Below are 18,070 nucleotides of genomic sequence, written 5' to 3'. Positions count from 1 at the left end.
ATGACTGAGTAGTAACCATGCTCACTGCAGCTGGCAAGACTGATTTTCCTATATAACCACGGCCTTCCAGTCTGACCTTAACAAGACAAGGCTCTCTGTGGAATTGGAGTCTCTTTTACTGCCCGAAGGAGAATGCTCTGCCAGAGACGCTGGAGTGCTCTCATCCATCGTGATGAGCAGCACCGAGGGTGCCCCAAACAGGCCCGCCTGTGTGAACGGCTAAGAGTGGAACAGTTTGAGAAACACAATCTTGGAATAATTTCTCATATTACTTGCCGGGAAGTCAGCAAATAAGTTGGAAAATGAATAAGAAATTGGAGGTCAGCTTTTTCCCACTATCAATGGACAAATCCATTACCACTATCCCATAATACTGGCCCCATAGAGACCAAGTCCTTAGGTTCTAGGGCTTTGTAGTATGAGGGCCTAGTGGATATCTAACAGGATAAAGAGACAATAGCCTTGTGGGAAGAAGTGAGGGTTAAGAATCAGGCCTCTAGGAGCTCTGTCTGGTAGAAATAAAATGTGGGCTACAAATACAAGCCACATAGCAGCTTTCATTTATTAGTAGTCATATCTGAAAGAAAAAAGGAAAGACGTGAACTTAATTTTAAAGATATATTTTATTTAACCCAATATATTAAAAATATTATTGCTTCAACATGTAAGTAATATAAACATTATTAGTGAGATCATTTTTACACTCTCTTTTTGAACTAAATCTTCAAAATTTGGTGTGTATTTTACACTTTCAGCACGTCTCGATTTGGACTAGTGACGTTTCAAGTGCCCAGTAGCCACATGTGGCTAGTGGCTACCATATTTGGACATACAGGTCTAGAGGATATAGAATGAGGTATACACAAACCTTTTTACACTCCACATCAATGTAGCCGAAACAATGTTAAATATTCTAAATGGTCATCTCTTTCTTTTCACATCTGGAAACTGCTACTGAATTTACAAACCATAGCGCAGGAATAAGAGCCAGTCTCAGTAGTAGAAATGGAGTTCATTCAGTGGAGAAGTCTCTGTTGGGCACCTACGCTGTCAGGGCCCATTCTAGATCCTGAACCACAGCCATGAGCAACCGGACAGAAAAAGTCCCCTCCCTTAGGCGCTGAGCTCCTAGGGCTGGAGGAGGGATGGGGTGGGAGGCTGGGCGTTCAGGAGGAAAGTTTCAAAAGCGATACATAAATGCAACCATTTCCACGGTAAATGCTGTGAAGAAATAAAACAGGCTAATGAGTTAAGCGAGATGGGAGTGTTCTTGCTCACTTAGGTATTAAATGAGTCATTTCGGATGTGAATTGGGCTGTATAGTGTGAAAAATGTTTTTAGTTTAGCCTTAGGCAAATACTTCCTCTAATTATCAAAGTGACTAAAGAGATTCTCATTTTTCTTTGAGAATGTTATTATTTAAAAAGACCAATACCCAAAGAAATGGAAACAACTGAAGAAACTGGTTTCTATGTACTTCAAATAGTATTTTGATACCAGGCCCCTGAGGACAACTTCTCTCCCCCAGGATACAACAGGCGAAATTGCTAAAATATGAATAATGACTAAATAATGCACAGTGAGACTGATAATTTAGGAAAGATTTTTTTATGTTTAAGGCAAACAAATTAAAATTTTTTCTGTTCTTTTTCCATATTTGCTTAAGTAAACTTCAAAACTAATTACTTCCAAAGAATTTGGTCTCAACTGTGTACATGACCAGTGAATGCTGTCAAAAGTGTGAGATTAACTGAATATGTGTTGAATGTATTCAATGAAAATGTATTGAATATGAAAGTTTTGTGTTCAGAAAAAAATCTTGTTATAAAGAGCAATGGAACTACCATATAGTATATATCTATATTTTTTATGTATGGGCTAGCTTGGGAGGGAAGACAAGAAATGGTAGCAGTATTCAGTTGATGCTAGGGGGGGAAATTGGACAGGGTGGAAAAAAGCATGAGATGAAGACATACTTTTTCACAGTATCCTTTTTGTATATTTTGCATTTTGAAGGGCAGAAGTTTTTAATTTTAATGAAGTCCAATTTATCAATTTTTTTTCTTTTATGGATCACACTTTTGGTGTGTTATCTAAGAAACCTTTGCCTTACTTATGCTCACAGAGTTTCCTATGTTTTCTTCTTGAAATTTTAGTTCTAGGTTCATATTTAAGTCAAAGATTCATGACTTAGTTTTCATATAAGGTGTGAATTGTGAGTCAAGTTTCTTTTTTTTGCATATGGAAATCCAACAGGATTTTTTTTGCATTTTTTATCATGTGCACTTTAAGAAATAGAATTTAATTTCAAAAGAGATAGAAATATGGTATAGAAATGTCTGCTGTTATTAGTTATAATTATGAGTTCAATTTTAAAAAGAAAAAGTTTTGTTATGACTGCTAGACCAATTTTCCAGAATTATCATTGTACTTAATTCTCTAAGCCAAAAAAGTTAAATTCTGTTGGTCAAAAAGATTATGTCAGTGCCTTGTTTCTTCGACGAATTTCATAATCAAAACATGATGGCAGTATTTTGTTACAGGGTAAGAAACTAAAAATGTTACAAGTCATTTGTCAGGGTAAATTTCAGTATTTAGATCTGAATTAAAAAGGGTTATAAAGACAAATTTTCTATCTTCAGGAGAGGGTGGGCATACTAAAACTGCACTGGAAATGAAAGGATATGGATGAATTTGCATTCACGGGAATTCCTCATGGATAGCATGATGCAGAGGAACTCTTGCGTATCTTGTAGGTGAGGAGTGACCCTGCCATCGAAGGCACGTGTGAGCTATCAGTAGATGGTCCCCGAATTGCCTTCTAAGAGGGAGTGGACCTATTTAATGCTTTTTATTTTGTTGCATTGAGTCAGTATGAAGCCACCCACATCTTCTCTGCCCTTTATCAGAGTTGGGGCTAACTTCTCTAGATAAATGCTGAACAAATAATGACTATTGGTTTGAAGATGTACTAATTCATTAGCAAGGGCGCCCATATGTCTGAGGTTCTTTGAGACTGTTAAAATGCCTGAATGATGTATATTTGAGGGGGGCTGTCCCTTCTCCCTCTTCAAGTTTGTGACCATTTGCATAATAAGTGAGTAGTCAGAAAGAGAGAGATTCAAGTGTCAGATCTGTACTGGGGAGAACTAGAGGAGAAAGGAGATATGTTGCCGGGCCAAGTGAGCTTGCTCATACCTCACCCTTGTGGTACCCAGGCTTACCCCCGCCATTCACAGGTTGCATTGTAAAGTTCCACTGGAGCAGACCCCCGCTCCCTATCTCCCAAGAGGGACGAGGAGAAAGCACTCTCCCTGCAAGCAGCAGATCCAAAGGGAGAAGAGGAAGGGAGGGGCTGATCTGAGCATGCCCAGATCCACCTCCCATACTCACCAAAAGGGGAGGACACAGGCAAGGAGTGCTCCTCTCCCAGAAGACCCTCCACATGGAAACACAGTGAAGAATGGAGTACCCCACTCCGTGTGTCCTAATGTCCTACTGATACTACATAGTAATAATTTTTAAAAGATAATAGCATGATGCTCTTGAAAGGCTATATATGTATTTAATTTTGCTTGAGGAAGATTAGCCCTGAGCTAATATTCCGTGCCAGACTTCTACTTTGTATGTGAGATACCTCCACAGCATGGCTGATGAGTGGAGTAGGTCTGTACCTGGGATCTGAGCCCACGAACTCTGGCTGCAGAAGCAGAGTGCATGGAACTTTAACCACTCAGCCACAGGGCCAGCCCCATATATAGATATATATTTTTATATGTATTTTATCTATTACATAGATAACAAATGTCCACTCCAAGAAAAAAAATCACTAGTAAATTCCTCACTTTTATGTTTCTGTACTTAAAACTATTACATTAATCCTGTCTTATTCAGAAGGCATTAACAACTAAAATACACATTAATCTTGATTCTCTGGTATGAGTTGCTTTGCGTCTGAGATTACAAATATGCTTTTCTTTACCAGTGGCCACAACCAAGATAGAAGATCATACTTGAAAGGTCAAGTAAAGTGTTATTAAGTATACTCTTTGTCGTTTTTACTCAGGACTATAGTCCTTAGACAATAATTTATCCTATTTAAACTTGAAAATATGCATTATGCTGGTACTACTCTATCTAGTCATGTGTATGGATATATGCACACATATGCATACACACACAATGATGTGGCTGTGTTACGAGGACTTCAACTCTTGGATAGTCAGCTCTACATTATTCCTAAGCAAGGGCTCATTCCTCACTCTTCAGCAAAGAAGTAGGTAGCCCTGGTTGGAACCCAACTGATTTGGAACATGTCTTTCCTTCGTTCTTAGGAATGTTGATCTGTATTCTTGTTAGAAATGACTTTTTGGTTTAATTGTTAGTGAAAGCCTTTTAGTGAAAGAAGTTCATACCTTGGTGTCTTCACTTGAGAGGCTAAGAGCAAAAAACCCTGGTTGCTAATCTAAGCTCTGTCAGCGGCCTCCTGTGCAGTACTTCAACAAACTTACTTGTTGCTCTGCTGGATAAGATGATCCGGGTTCCTTCCATCTATACATTCCATGAATCTCCTGTGTACATCATCATACAAATATTATACTCACTCAGGTGGGTTTTTCCATTATTTGTTTTAAATTTTAAAAAGAACAATCATGGGGCTGGCTCTGTGACCTCTGCTTCGGTGACCTGGGGTTTTGCCGGTTCGGATCCTGGGCGTGGACCTAGCACCACTCATCAAGCCATGCTGAGGCGGTGTCCTACATAGCAGAGCCAGAAGGATCTACAACTAGAATATACAACTATGTACTGGGGGGCTTTGGGGAGAACAACAAAAAAGAAACCAAAACAAAAGAAGATTGGCAACAGATGTTAGCTCAGATGCCAATCTTTAAAAAACAAAAAGAGTGACATCCAGGTGTATATACTACTTCCCTAAATGAAGGGCCACTATTTGTATAAAATCTCACCGTATAATCATAAAACCTGATGTGGTGTGCAACAAACTTCATTATTTGCATGTTTTGGAAAAGACATAAAAGACAGTAAAATTAGCTCAATACTACAGCTATATATACTATAAAGTTTTCTTTCAAGAAGCATTTCAAGATGTTGCAGGCTTCTTATCATATTGGAGATGGTCATAAATACCATATTATAGAAAACTCCATTTGATAGAATGCCAGATAAATGACTCTTGACTATACACAGTCATATGTAACCATGTTGGAAACTTCATGTAGCTATGATAAATTTCTTTCATTTTTTCCTCAAGAGTAATTACATTAAATAATTGGGTTGTTTTATCTAAGAATTATTTTAGTGGTTTTAGTCATTTTCTCAGGGAGAAAACCTCATTTATTACAATTCTTCCCAAGACACATTTGGATAAACTTCCTTTGCTGCTGGAAGGATTGGGTCTGCCTCCTGAGGGGAAAGGTCAGTCAGCACCATCATTACTGCTTCTCATCCTTTGGCCTCTAAGGAATGTCAAAGTCAGTTGGTCAAAAGCTAAGAAGGGTCAAAGCCATTTAAAATTTACAATTCTTGCACAACCAGAAGGACCTACTGCTAGAATATACAACTACCTACTGGGGGGCTTTGGGGAGAAGAAGAAAGGAAGGAAAAAAAGAAAAAGATTGGCAACAGATGTTAGCTCAGGTGCCAATCTTTACAGTTTACAATTCTTTTCCATGGTCGCAAGTCTCTTAATTCATGCTGCTAAGCTACATCTCTTGAGTGTGCCAAAATGCATTTTTGAGTTTTTTCGAGACCTTTTTCCCTCTTTGGAGGAGAGGTTGGAATTCGAGCCTGGCAATCAGGCAAGGCCTGCATTCACACTATGGAAGCCTTGGCTTGTGTATCTTGGCCATTAACATTTAAACTATTAGTAATGGTCGATCTTTAAGGGAAAATAAATTATTCTGAGTACCCAGGACCAACTGTGCATTCCTTTCATTTGTTTACCCTTGCAAGATTGAACTATGTAGAAAATGTTATTGGCATCTTATTATTTATTCAGAAATGTTGTTTATTTCTTCAGCGATAGCCCTGTGTTAATGGAAATCTAAAAAGTCATCTTTATAAATTAGTGTTGTTTATCAGCATGTGAAAGATACATTTTAAAAAAAATTCCAGCATATTTAGTGATGCAGTCTCTCAAGAGATGGAGCAACATAACAAATTAATAATATTCAGATGTCCAATCTTGAAAGACTAGATAGTGGATTTTATAGCTTGGAGGAACTTTAAAACATATTTAAAGAGAGTATTTAAAAATAGTCCAACTTTCCATTTCACAGACATGAAGAATCTCAGACCTCCCTCTCTTTGTTGATGCCACACAGATAATCGGTGACACAGTCACTTCTGCTGGGGAAAGCCCTAACTAGCCCAAAGGCAGGAGACACTAAAAAAGGCCGAGATTTCAGAAACAAAGCCATTTTTGGAGCTCAATTCCAATTGTTTAGGACATTTTTCTTCTCCTATTTCTTTACTTTTTCTACAACAAGCCTCTTCAAAGAGGAGTGTGAAGGACAGCACTGTCACTATGTAGGAACCTCTGTGTTATGAAACTCCATGGTGGTACTTATTACTATTTTGTGACATGCCTCTTGATGTTCTCAGAAATTTGGATTCACTTTTAACTTGTAAAATATGCACTGAGAATCTTTACCAGTTAATCTCATCTTCCTGCCCCCATACTGCATTTTCAGACTTACAGGATATAGCTGTAAATAGATGCTTAGTAGGGATGGAGCATTTAATAGTCCAACAGTGTAATGTCTGCTGGTTGATGATGCAAATTCTGAAATAAGAAATTCTGGGAGCTAATTTAATTTCTTAGTTTCAAAACCAGCTCCGTCGAGTTGCTTTGTAGATTTTTTTCGTTTCTCCAATAAATAAAAGTTTGTAAAGCCTAGCACATGAGACCCAAACATTACCTACCTAAAATACATATGGACTGTCTTCAGGACATAGCCAGGTTGTCTCCATATGTAGCTGTTTTGAGCTCCACTGCAATGTCTGTATCCCAGTAACAAAGAAACAAAGAGGATACAGTGACAGAGTTGGAGCCAGTCTTGGGTGGAACCCACATTAGAAAGGTCCTCTGTGGCTAAAGAAATCACAGTGCACATGGAAGTACTGGGTGGGTCCTGCTGCCTGGATTAGAGATCCCATAATATAATAGTTGCGGGCCAGACCTCCTCGGTGAATCCCATCTGTACTGCTTTCCAGCTGTGTAACCTTGAGCAACGTACTTAATATATCTTGGGGCCTCAGTTTCCTCATTTGTGAAAAGGAGATAATAAAAGAGGCCTATCTCCTAGGGGTTTTGTAAAGACTAAATGAGTTAATACAGATTTACAGAAAGTGCTCTATGATAGTTAGCTGTTATCATCACTAGCAGTGTTAGCGACGCTGTTGGTACTGGTAGTGGTAATAGTCATGACTGGTTAAATTCTTTGGAGGAGAGCCTCCCCTGGTGACCTCAAATTCGGGGAATGGATGTTCTCAGGCTTCAGGATGTTTAGCTGCTGTCTAAGATAACAGCACCATGGCCTCTTTTATGATGTGACTTTCTGTAGAATAGGAGCTTTTGGAATTTTATGTGTTTTCAGAATTTTATATATTTTAAACATTACATTAATTTTTTATACATAGGTTAAAAAATATTCAAGCTACTAGTATAGAAGACTATGAAATGCAAAAATAAAAGACTTCCTCCCTCTACCTCCTTCTAGTCTCACTCTACAGTGTGGACGCTTTTAACCATTTGTTTTTAGTCCTGATGGTTTCTTTCACAGCTTTATGAGCAAGATGTGTATTCATCCTTTTATTGATTCATCAACTTCAGATAGTGCTATTAGATTCATTTTTAATATTGTTCTTACCCGCAAGATGTTCTTGTCAGGCCTTTGGCACTAACCAGCTGATAAATTTGTACAGTTACTTAATCTCTGTGTTTCCATTTCCATATCTATAAGATAATGAAAATTGGACTGGTTGGTCTCCAAGGCCACTTTCTTAAAAAGTGTTAGTGAGCATTTTGAACTAACTTAAGCAAAAAAAGGCAGAGGCAAGGGGCAGCCATTTTGTACACGGAAGGCAGAGATAAAACTGGTCTGAGGGTTCTCTGGATCCAGGTGCTAAGATAGCATCCCAATTTTAACTCTGTCTCTCTCGTCTTTTCTCTCTCAACTTGGCTTCTTTTTATGTATTGGCTTCCTTTTTGGAGGGTCTTCCAGGGCAGCCAGCAACTCTGGGGGATTCAATCCTTTTAGTTATCTGTCAGAGGACAAAGAGAGACATTACCCTTTCATCTTCAGAATGAAAACTCCTGATTGGCCTGGCCGGACCTGGATCATATATTTATCCTTGAATGATTTGCTGAAGCCATGCACTGATTGGCTGGTCCTGGGTCACGTACTTACCCTGTGACCAAAGGTTGGGGGATTATGATTGGCAGACCCACAGAGAACAGGGCAGAAGCAGATCTGTTGAGGAAGAAAGGAATGCCCTTAGAGAGGAAGGGAAGAATGGTAGATAATAAAAACAGAAGTCCATTCCTCTTGGAGTTTCAGGAAACTGATTTTAAGAAAGAATTCATTAAATTCTCCACCTACTAGTGAGTCATTACTTGCTTTTATGAATGCTTACTGCCATGTCACCAACCAAGTAGCTTCATTCTCCTTCCATAAATAAAGCATGACCTCCACCTACACATTCTTTAACTTAGTATCAGCCATTCGGGAACTCCTGGTGGGACTTACGCAACACGTGAAAAATGAGTCCAGACATCAGTGTGAAGTTCCAGCCAGATATCAACGCTTCAGATTCCAGCCCCAACACAGACATTCAATGCAGCCTTGTTAGTAACCCTCTGTTGGGTCTTTATGACCTGCTACACAATGGGCACACAAGGGAACCATTTCCTCTTTCTGTACAGGGACCAACTTTGTTATCTCAGGATACAGTCTATGCTTTGAAAGAGTGGCTGTAGAACATTGCAGTGATGGGAAGAATGGGCGCTACTAAAGAAAAGAATTGCTAGGGACGACTAAAGTTCTCACCAAGTACTGAAAATATCCCTGAGGCACTTTTCCTCAAGGTAAACAAAAACTTGAGGCGTTTTTGACTGATAACCAAATAAAATGGAAAATGGGCACTGGTACAGGCTACCACTGCCTAGAACATGATGGAGTGCCTCAGAGATGCCAAATTAGGAACTGCGCTCCCAGGTTCACAAATGCTCTCATTTGGGGGATGGGAGTTTCATATTTTCGATACTAAAAAGCCAGAAATACAAGTACTGTTATTATTATAAGAGCACTGATTGTTTCCCTTTCCCATATTCCTCTTAAAAGGATGCCTGGAGATCTCTTCACAGGTATTTAGTGAAATCTCGGTGCAAAGCATTGTGGTAGTCACCAAGGGAACACAACGAACACAAGCCTGGCTCTAGGAGATCTGGCTTGTGGGTGTGAGACGATAATGTCACTGCCAAACCCTGACTGTGCCATACCAGCTTGGTGGACTGGAGCAGTTTGAAAGAGGGAGAAAGAATCACCAGCTGTTATTAGGGAGGGCTTCAAGAAGAGATAGACATTGAAATAGGCACAAAGGATGAAGACAACCTCAGTGGATAGAGAGAAACTGGTGGAAGGAGGCCTTCCAAAAGAGGGCAGTACATGAGAAAAAGCCAAGAGGAAGGAAAACGCAAGGTGAGTTTGGGAAACAATGAGACTGATTTGGAAAAATGAAAATGTGGAGATAGAGCAGCAGTTAGAGATAGGAAGTTAGGACTCTTTGGGACCAAACTGTGGGAATCTTTGAATATCAGACATTATGGGGAGAAATTAAATAAGGGATGAGAGGGACTCTGTGTTAGACAGGCTTGTAGCACGTTCATGTTATATGGAAATGGGTGATAGAATTGGAATTCATGACTGAGGTCTGGGTTAGAGATAGAGATTAGGAAGTGAAGGTGGTGCTGTTGACTCCTTGTGCAAAAAGAAGATAAAGAAAGTTTAGGTCTTGGTGGGGCCATAGCTCGAGAGCTGGAAAAGAATCAGAGAAATAAGGCACAGTGTCAAAGGTGGGAGAACACGGTCCTGTTAGTGATGTCAGGGGAGGAGAGTTCTTCAAGAAGGGAGGGTTGGGTGCTCCCATTGCCAGATGCTGCAGAGGGAGCAAGAATGAGGACAGAGAAGGGACTGGCGCTGCTGGATTACAGATATTGAGCACAAATTAACCCTATCTTTATGCTGAATGAAATACCTCTTCAATTAATTTTTAGAAGGTTTACCAAATCAAGACAAAGGCCAAAAAAAGTTTTGTGGTGGAAAGAAAGGAAAGGTTTATTAACAGAACAGTCGTTACCGAAGCACTGAAATAGTTCACATATTTTTTTCAGGGAGAACATTGTTGTAGAACTACATCCAACCTAACTCCCACAGGAACTGTTTGGAGACACGCAAACCCAAAAGCTCGTTTTCTTAATTTTTGGACAGAATTTATCTATAGGTATATCTGTCTTAAGCAAAAAAAATAATGTTCACCAGTTAGGTGGTGATTATTCACAGTATAAAAAAAGTATCCTTCCTTTTATATGATTTACTGTGGAATTATTTTAGTTTGCCCCTGTAATGCCTTTAAAATCCATTTCTGTTTACCGAAAAGTGATCTATTCATTTTTCAAAAACAGTTGAAATCAATGTAAAAACAGCATATGCGTGAGGTTAATATATGCATACGAATACACACGATACTTGGACTTGGTTAGTTGTTTACGAACTCTTTTAAAATTAGTTTCTTTTTAATGTTTAAATGTTACTGGGCTAAAGAGTAAGGATCATAAAGTCTGAATGTTTATGAGGACCTTACAGATACTACATTAGAAGTTTCCATTTTAAAGTTGAGATACTGGGGCGCAGAGAGAATAAGTGAATCATCCAAAGTCATGAATAGCTAGTGGCCAAACTGGAGTTGAACTGTTTGAACGCTTGCCTGTTGACTCTGTGTTCTTGCTTGTAAATAACCTGTGTGCGAGTGGCTGTGGTCTCTGCACTCCCTTAGGAAAATGCAGCCATGTCTTCTTGAGTGCCCTATAGCTTGATGGGAACAGCTAGTTTTGTACTTTAGAGAAATCTGGGGATTTTAATTAAATTCAACAAATATGTATTGAGTATCTTACATGTGAGTGGAGAAGGAGATACTGGAGATGAAAGGTTTGGAAGGGGTAGAGGGGGCTGAGAACGGCTGTCTTGTTCTTTTGGTAGAAGAAAGCCATTTGGTGAGTAGGTAGTAGTTATTTCTTTTGAAACATACGACGTTTTGCCCTTGGTAATAATTCATTCTTACAAATGCAAACTGCACACCACCGTCATAGATAGATTCCCTTCAGCAAACATAAACTAAAATAGAAATGACACAGAGGAGATGGCACAGGCCTCTCAATGATAAAATGGAAATTTCAGAAAACATTAGCCATATGAAACCTTAACAGATGCCAATTCTTTATTGCATTCTAAGACCGAAAGTTAAGTATTTGTTCATCTTTTTTTCCCAGTTCTTTAAAATCTCAGAGAAATTTTATGCCTTAAATTTCCTCAACAGCTGTCTCACAGAGAGCTTTTCTTTGGTGTTTCAATTAGAAATGAGATCACTGATTTTGCCTCAAGCATTGACAAAAAAGGTTGGAAAACAGATTTTTCTTCAAAACAGATTTTTCTTCAAAAATGTACTTTATCTTTGTATGTTAAGAATTAATACCAAACATTTTCAACTGGGAACAGTCCATATTAATTCCTTTTAATGTTCACTAAATTAGCATAGCTTTTATAAGAATCAGCAGCTAATATCTTCCTGCTGTGTCCACTGGCCTATGCAGCAATAGAAATGAAAATTATTTAAGGCATTTAACTATGATGTGGAGTGGATGCTTTTAGAACCTGACCTCACATTCCTCCCCGGAAAGAGGCTAAGGCTGAACCGCCAGTGTTCCAAGTCATTCAGATTCATCAGGCGTATCACGACCGTCAGAGCCTGTCCCTTATCACATACAATTTACGTCAGGATACAAATCCTCTTCTTCTGATGGAGGTGTAAATGCTTTGGACCGCATCCTGCAGCCTTCAAAAAGCCAAATGACCATTTACCCCACGGAGAGTTGGATCTCCATAGACTTCCAAAGGAGAATTCTCTGCATCTGGGAAGCCAGCTACAGGATTCCAGTTCTGAGGAACAGCTCATGTCGGTGTTGATCCATGTCAGAACACCGTCTCCCAAACCCTCAGTCCTTATTCCTTGTGTTACATGAGAGAGACAGCCATCTTTGATACTCCAGAGACGTTCCCAGGAGGATTATGAACTGGTCAGCACTTGCTCCCTCTCTTTCTCATGGTACATGGAATGACTTCAAAAAGAGATCAACTTTATGTATTAAGACATAAAGAGCTACTGTTTTTTGTAGCGGAGCCAAATGCAGTTCTCACTCTAAGTGGAGAGGACGCATCTTTCTGAAAAAGACTCAAGTCGTGTGCTGATTTCACTCGGGTCTCTTCTTCCTTGAAACCTCCTGTGTAATTAATTGTGCTCAGGCCTGGCTCTGTCTGGAGAGTCAGCCTGATTTACAAAAGGGTCAGAATGAATTAAAGATCAAAGAATGGGCCATTTATAAAGCAACCTATGTCATTTTGCGATGCCTGTTACATACACATTCCCAAGCAGTGGTCAATTTTAATTTGATTTTAACATTCTCTTGTTTACAGTACTTTGTAAAAAATTTAAATCTTTACCCTTGCCCTCTCCCCCAACCTTAGGGGGAATGTATTTAAATTCATAGTTATTTTTGCACTTATAACCTCCCCTAAACCCAGTGTGATACATCTCATCTGGCTTATATTAATTCATTTTTATTGTGTAAATGATTGTTCTCAAGATTGTGATTTATATACCTTTTACCAAAGGGCAATAAGAAGATAGTGCTAAACAAAGCAAGCTGTTAGCCATTGACCCTCACCGAGTGGACCTAGTTTCTATGAAGAGATCAATGGAAGCAGGAGTAATGGAATAAGAAAAAGACAATTGCAGTACTCATCTAATAAAGTCATAGATGGAACTTAATCAGTGCTCCATGAACTGAATGAAGCCCTTGTAGGAGTTTTATATTCTATTTTATTTAGGTTCCCAGAAATAATATATTGAGCTCTCTCATGCATATGATACTAAGCTAATCCCAGCCACAAAGGAATATGTTGTGGGAACACCCAGCAGTTTATCCCCTAATTCACTTATCTACCTTCATTTGAAAATTCTTAAAATTCCCCAGTCCCAGTATGGGGCCCTCCTATTGTAGGTCTGCCCTACTGAATATGCCTGATGAACTCAGCCAGGTATAGAAATTGCAGCTAGAAATTAACATCATTGTCGTTGACAGTGATGTGTCTGCCATATTTAGTGTTCTGTTGGGTGTTGTGAGGGTGCTGGGTTAGTGTTGTAAGGATGCTGAAAGTCAGTCCCTGCCTTCAAACTACCTATTAATAGCAGGACCAGAGGAGCACACAGTTCAGAGAGTGAGGTATTCTAACTCTTCATCATACAATGGCTTCTGTATCACACAATAAAAAAATGAAAGAAAACATATAAACCAACAGCATATTTATTCTGAAAGCACAAATGTTTTCCAGCTTTACAATCCCAAGAGTTTCTCCAGATAATTATAAATACTCCATCTTTATTAGTATGAGCAGGGGATAAATTACTTCTTGCAATCCAGACATTGCTCCAGAGAGACATACTGGGAATTTCCAGTTTACATAACAGTTTTCCAGAAGTTTACTTTCACATCATTTATTTTGAACTTGGGCTGCAGTTCCCCAGAGAAAAAGTGATATGGAAGAATAATAACTAACATTTTAATAAGCCTTTTTTGTTTACTGAGCACTTTGGAGAAAATGATGAAGCACAAGGTTTCCGAGCCAACCAGCCCTTTCACCTCCAGGTTCTGCCCTTAAGACAAATTACTTGACCTCACTAACCTATGGGGAATTTTTAAGTGGGCTTAATACTACCAACTGCCCAGAGTTGTTGTAAATGGGTGCTTCCAGTGCCAGGTCCATCATGCGTGCTGTCCCTCATCTCCCACCCCTACCGTGGCTTTGTGAGTAGGAGCAGGGCGAGGAGCAGCTGCTGAGGCCAGCCTTCTCAGCTGGTCTTGCAGCTCACCCTCCATCTCCAGTTCCCCATCTCCTCACATGCCACTGCTGTTCCCTTGCCAGGTACTTGCAGTGGGAACAGGTGAAGACGAAAATCCCCTGTACTAAGTAGAACGTTATCTCCATTTTTGAAAGACCCATCTTGTACAGTAACCAGGATTGCCATGGTTGCTCTCTTCTGCTGTGGAACATGTATTGAGCTCACACTATGAACCAGGCACTGTGCTTGTTTATTCCTCATAGTGACCCCACAGTTAGTAGCTGGCGGAGTTGGCTTCCAAGCCAGTACCATCCCACTGTGAGTCTAGCCTTTTTCTCCTATACCACACTGCCACTTGGCTGGTTACTCTTTCCAAGGCTGTTTTAATCTTGTGGCAGGAGAGATTACTGAACTGGAAAGTAGATTGGGTTCTACATCTCTCTTTATTTATCCCTGTCAAATCTCAATCTTTGCCCCCATCCAATTATCTGTAAAACTCTTCTTGTTAAAAGCTGTGCCCAAACCATTAGGGTGGGGTGGGGGGCGGAAGACTCTTGGTTTTCTGTAGTGTAGGAGGGGAATCCACTGAGTTAGCATTTACATATTCCCATCCTGGGCTGCCACCATCTTCTCATCTTTGCACCATTTCACCCTAAATAGAATCAAGTTTGAAGTCAGATATTCTTAAATATATTCTCAAATATGTAAACATTTAAAACTTTGATGATTCAGATCCTAAAGGCCCTGGATGCTATGGCTGCAAGAAGGCATAAGAGTGAAGAAAATCCACAGATTTTTATTTTTTTTTTTTTTATCACACTGCAGGTCAGGGTCCTTTTATGTTGACATGCCCAATGTAGTGAAAAGAGCCAGGGACAGACAGAGATCTAACCTGGCTCTGCAGGTAGCTTGCTCTGTGACCTTGAGCAAGTTACTTAAAATCCATTTCCCCATTTGTAAATGTTCTGTGACAGGTGCACTGAGCTCATTTCATTAAGTGTTGAAACCTTGAGAATTGAAGGAGGGGTAAGAGCAGGGAGTGTCTTAGACTTTTTGAATTGAGGGTGTGGTGGGAGGGGTGTGACGGTAGTTGTGCAAAACCTTATGACTCGAACAATATGATGCTCAAAGTGGTGTACTTGCCACTAGAGCTGTCTAGAACTCTTAACCTAACTTTTCAACCTTTGCGCAGTATTTCCAAGAGATTCAGTTCAGTTTCATTTTCTTATTTTATTTTAAGAAAAAGGACAGCAGAAAAAATGGGGAAACTAGAAAAGTGATACATTTTTATAACAAATAACTTTTAAGTAATTTCCAAAAGCTGTGGGCAATCCTGCCTTTCAGGTACCTCGCATTCTCTTTGCCTTTTTCTCTCTGTGAAAATGAACTTTGGTAAAAATAACTTAATGAGGACTGAGAAAATGACTTAGAATTGTGCATTTCATCATCTGAGAATCCAGATGTCACATCCATTTAACTCAAGTATATTTTTAAAAATTACCATTTGCACAGAAATCAAGTCAGACACTTGAAGATTCAACATGACTGTTTTTGCTCTCCTTCCTCCAACCCCTCAGATTCCCTGCATATTCTACTCCTCACCCAGTGCAGAATGAGGGAGAGTGGAAACCCTAGCAAAGTTCTTCATTGCAATATATGCTAGTAGCCAAATCACTAGAATTCTGTTCATTTCTTCTGAAGTGCTACAGCAATAATTTCTTGAACTGTCACTACTAAAGGTATCTCAGCAGCTTTTGAGCACTTGCGTTAGCAAACTTGGTGGTTCTTTTTTTTTGGGGGAGGAAGATTAGCCCTGAGCTAACATTGCCGCCAATCTTCCTCTTTTTGCTGCGGAAGACTGGCCCTGAGCACACATCAGTCCCCATCTTCCTCTACTTTATCTGTGGGACAACGGCCACAGCATGGCTTGATAAGTGGCACATAGGTCTGTGCCCGGGATCCAAACCAGCAAAACTCAGGCCGCCAAAGCAGAGCACCCAAACTTAACCCCTACACCACCAGGCCGGCCCCTCATGGTTCTTTTTAATGCCCGAATGAGTAGGCTTGACCCCATGGAGAAAGTTAGAACCAATGCAGTATGGTTTGGGCTTTCTCACCCTGGCTTCTTTGAAGACGGGTTCTCAGGAGCCATTCCTTAATCCTGGGGCCAGGGAATCCTCAAATCCTCACATCAGATACAGGGTGTGATATGATGTCTATAGCAGCAGAGCCATTACATACAGCTACTTGCTGATGGCAAACCAAGCTTAAAATACCTTAAAACACAACTGAGGCTCTGGCCGTCGCAAGCCCAGGCTGGCCCAGAACAGGGGAGCAGGACCTGTGAGGTTGGCCACACAGGTCACCCCAATCCAGGTGCACAGGCAGCTGAATGTTGATGATAAACATTCCAGGAATGGGATGGATTTTGCCACAGCTAGGAAATAAGAAAGAGATAGTAAAGGCAGGGGGATCAGAAAGGGGCATTTGGGGATTCAGAATGAGAGTGCTTGGAGGATGGTTGGAGAGCTGGAGGTGGTTTTTATGGGTTCTGTTCCTGGGCCAGTTCCAATAAGTGAACGCAGGAACGCATGTGCTGGACAGTCTACCCCAACCACACGGCATCTGGACCTTGACCGTGCTGGTGAATCCCAGCAGTGGCGTGGCTGCTTTGAAGACGCCGAAATTACGTTCCACAGGACCCCACAGAGTTCTTTGTTGTTGGAATCTTTGATGCTTTGCGCTGATTAAGCATATAGAAGCCCTTCTCTTTATGCTTTTTGGTTCCCAAGAAAGTGTTTCTTGCTCTGTCTTTTCATGGATTTAAGTGTAATCACTTTCCTGGATAATTAGAGAAGACGTGGGAAGGAATTTAGGACTTCTCTGCTGAAGCTCCCACATCTAATGATGCTTGCTAACAGAGTTAAAGCTTTTTTATCTTTTTCAACTTTTTGAAGTAAAATTGAAAGCATCTTCATTTCCTATTATTGCTTTGAATTTCTGAAAGCTTGATTTTGAAGATTAAATCCCTATGGATAAAAAAGTTTTGAGAGTTTTGTTTTTTAGTTCTAAAAGGTTTCAAGTTAGGAGCATAGCTTTGCCTATTCATGGAATTGCTCCTGTTTTAGCTGCTTGTTATAGTGCCACCTTCTGTTGAAGTCTCTTTTGAGAGCCATTGGTCACTAGCTGACGGGAATAAAGGAAAATATTTTGGATGTAAAATTCAGCTAAACAGGAAAACCTTTCAGTAAGATAGAGTAAGATTTTAGCTAACTGCTAGCTGCTTACTTCTTTTTCATAAATTAAAATTTAAACTCTTGGGCTGGTGCAGCGGCATAGTGGTTAAGTTCGTAGGTTCTGCTTCAGCGGCCGGGGGTTCCCAGCTGGGATCCTGGGTAAGGACATGGCACCGCTTGGCAAAAGCCATGCCGTAGTAGGCGTCCTAGTATAAAGTAGAGGAAGATGGGCACGGATGTTAGCTCAGGGCCAGTCTTCCTCAGCAAAAAGAGGAGGATTGGCAGCAGATGTTAGCTCAGGGCTAATCTTCCTCAAAAAAAAAAAAAAAACTAAACTCTTGCTGGAAAATACTTGGGGAACTGCATTACCATAAAATTAATAATTTTTATTACTTATTTGCCTACATGTTAATGAGAGATGTCATTTGCCTGTGTTTTAGAAATGGCACGAAATATCAGTATGTAATCGAGTTTTATATATAATTTGCGACTCAAGGTTTAACAACTAAAATTTTGGGTAGAGCAAATTTTGTATTTTTTTAGGGAACAAATGCAGAAATTAAAGTGGAACCCCCCCCCCAAAATCAGCCTGTAATATTTATTGAATGCAGAGTTGACAGCACAGCAATAGGTAAATT

At 39.9% G+C, this 18,070-nt stretch overlaps 2 protein-coding genes across 17 annotated transcripts in view; one reads left to right on the top strand and one right to left on the bottom strand.

Moving 5' to 3' along the window:
- PALLD (palladin, cytoskeletal associated protein) overlaps nt 1-18,070 on the top strand; it is a 382,518-nt gene that overhangs the window by 320,693 nt on the left and 43,755 nt on the right. For 2 of the 15 annotated variants that reach the window (XM_070261405.1, XM_070261403.1), the window contains exon 1: nt 9,366-9,722. The exons of the other annotated variants lie outside the window; for them this stretch is intronic. The gene's annotated coding sequence lies outside the window, so the exon portion shown is untranslated. Of the gene's footprint in view, nt 1-9,365; nt 9,723-18,070 lie in introns of those variants that run through there. 15 annotated transcript variants of the gene reach the window in all.
- CBR4 (carbonyl reductase 4) overlaps nt 605-18,070 on the bottom strand; it is a 105,720-nt gene continuing 88,254 nt past the window's right edge. The window contains exons 5-6 of one of the 2 annotated variants that reach the window (XM_023636326.2): nt 8,433-8,495; nt 605-1,221 (exon numbers count right to left, since the gene is read on the bottom strand). In XM_023636326.2, the coding sequence (XP_023492094.1) occupies nt 8,455-8,495 (41 nt within the window). In that variant the 3' untranslated portion in view covers nt 605-1,221; nt 8,433-8,454. Of the gene's footprint in view, nt 1,222-6,010; nt 8,287-8,432; nt 8,496-18,070 lie in introns of those variants that run through there. The other variant, XM_070261412.1, reaches the window with a different exon arrangement.

Source organism: Equus caballus, chromosome 2, assembly GCF_041296265.1.
Source record: "Equus caballus isolate H_3958 breed thoroughbred chromosome 2, TB-T2T, whole genome shotgun sequence".
NCBI classification, from domain to species: domain Eukaryota; kingdom Metazoa; phylum Chordata; class Mammalia; order Perissodactyla; family Equidae; genus Equus; species Equus caballus.
Note: the sequence above shows the minus strand (reverse complement) of the source record. Positions and strands in the feature narration are given on the sequence as shown.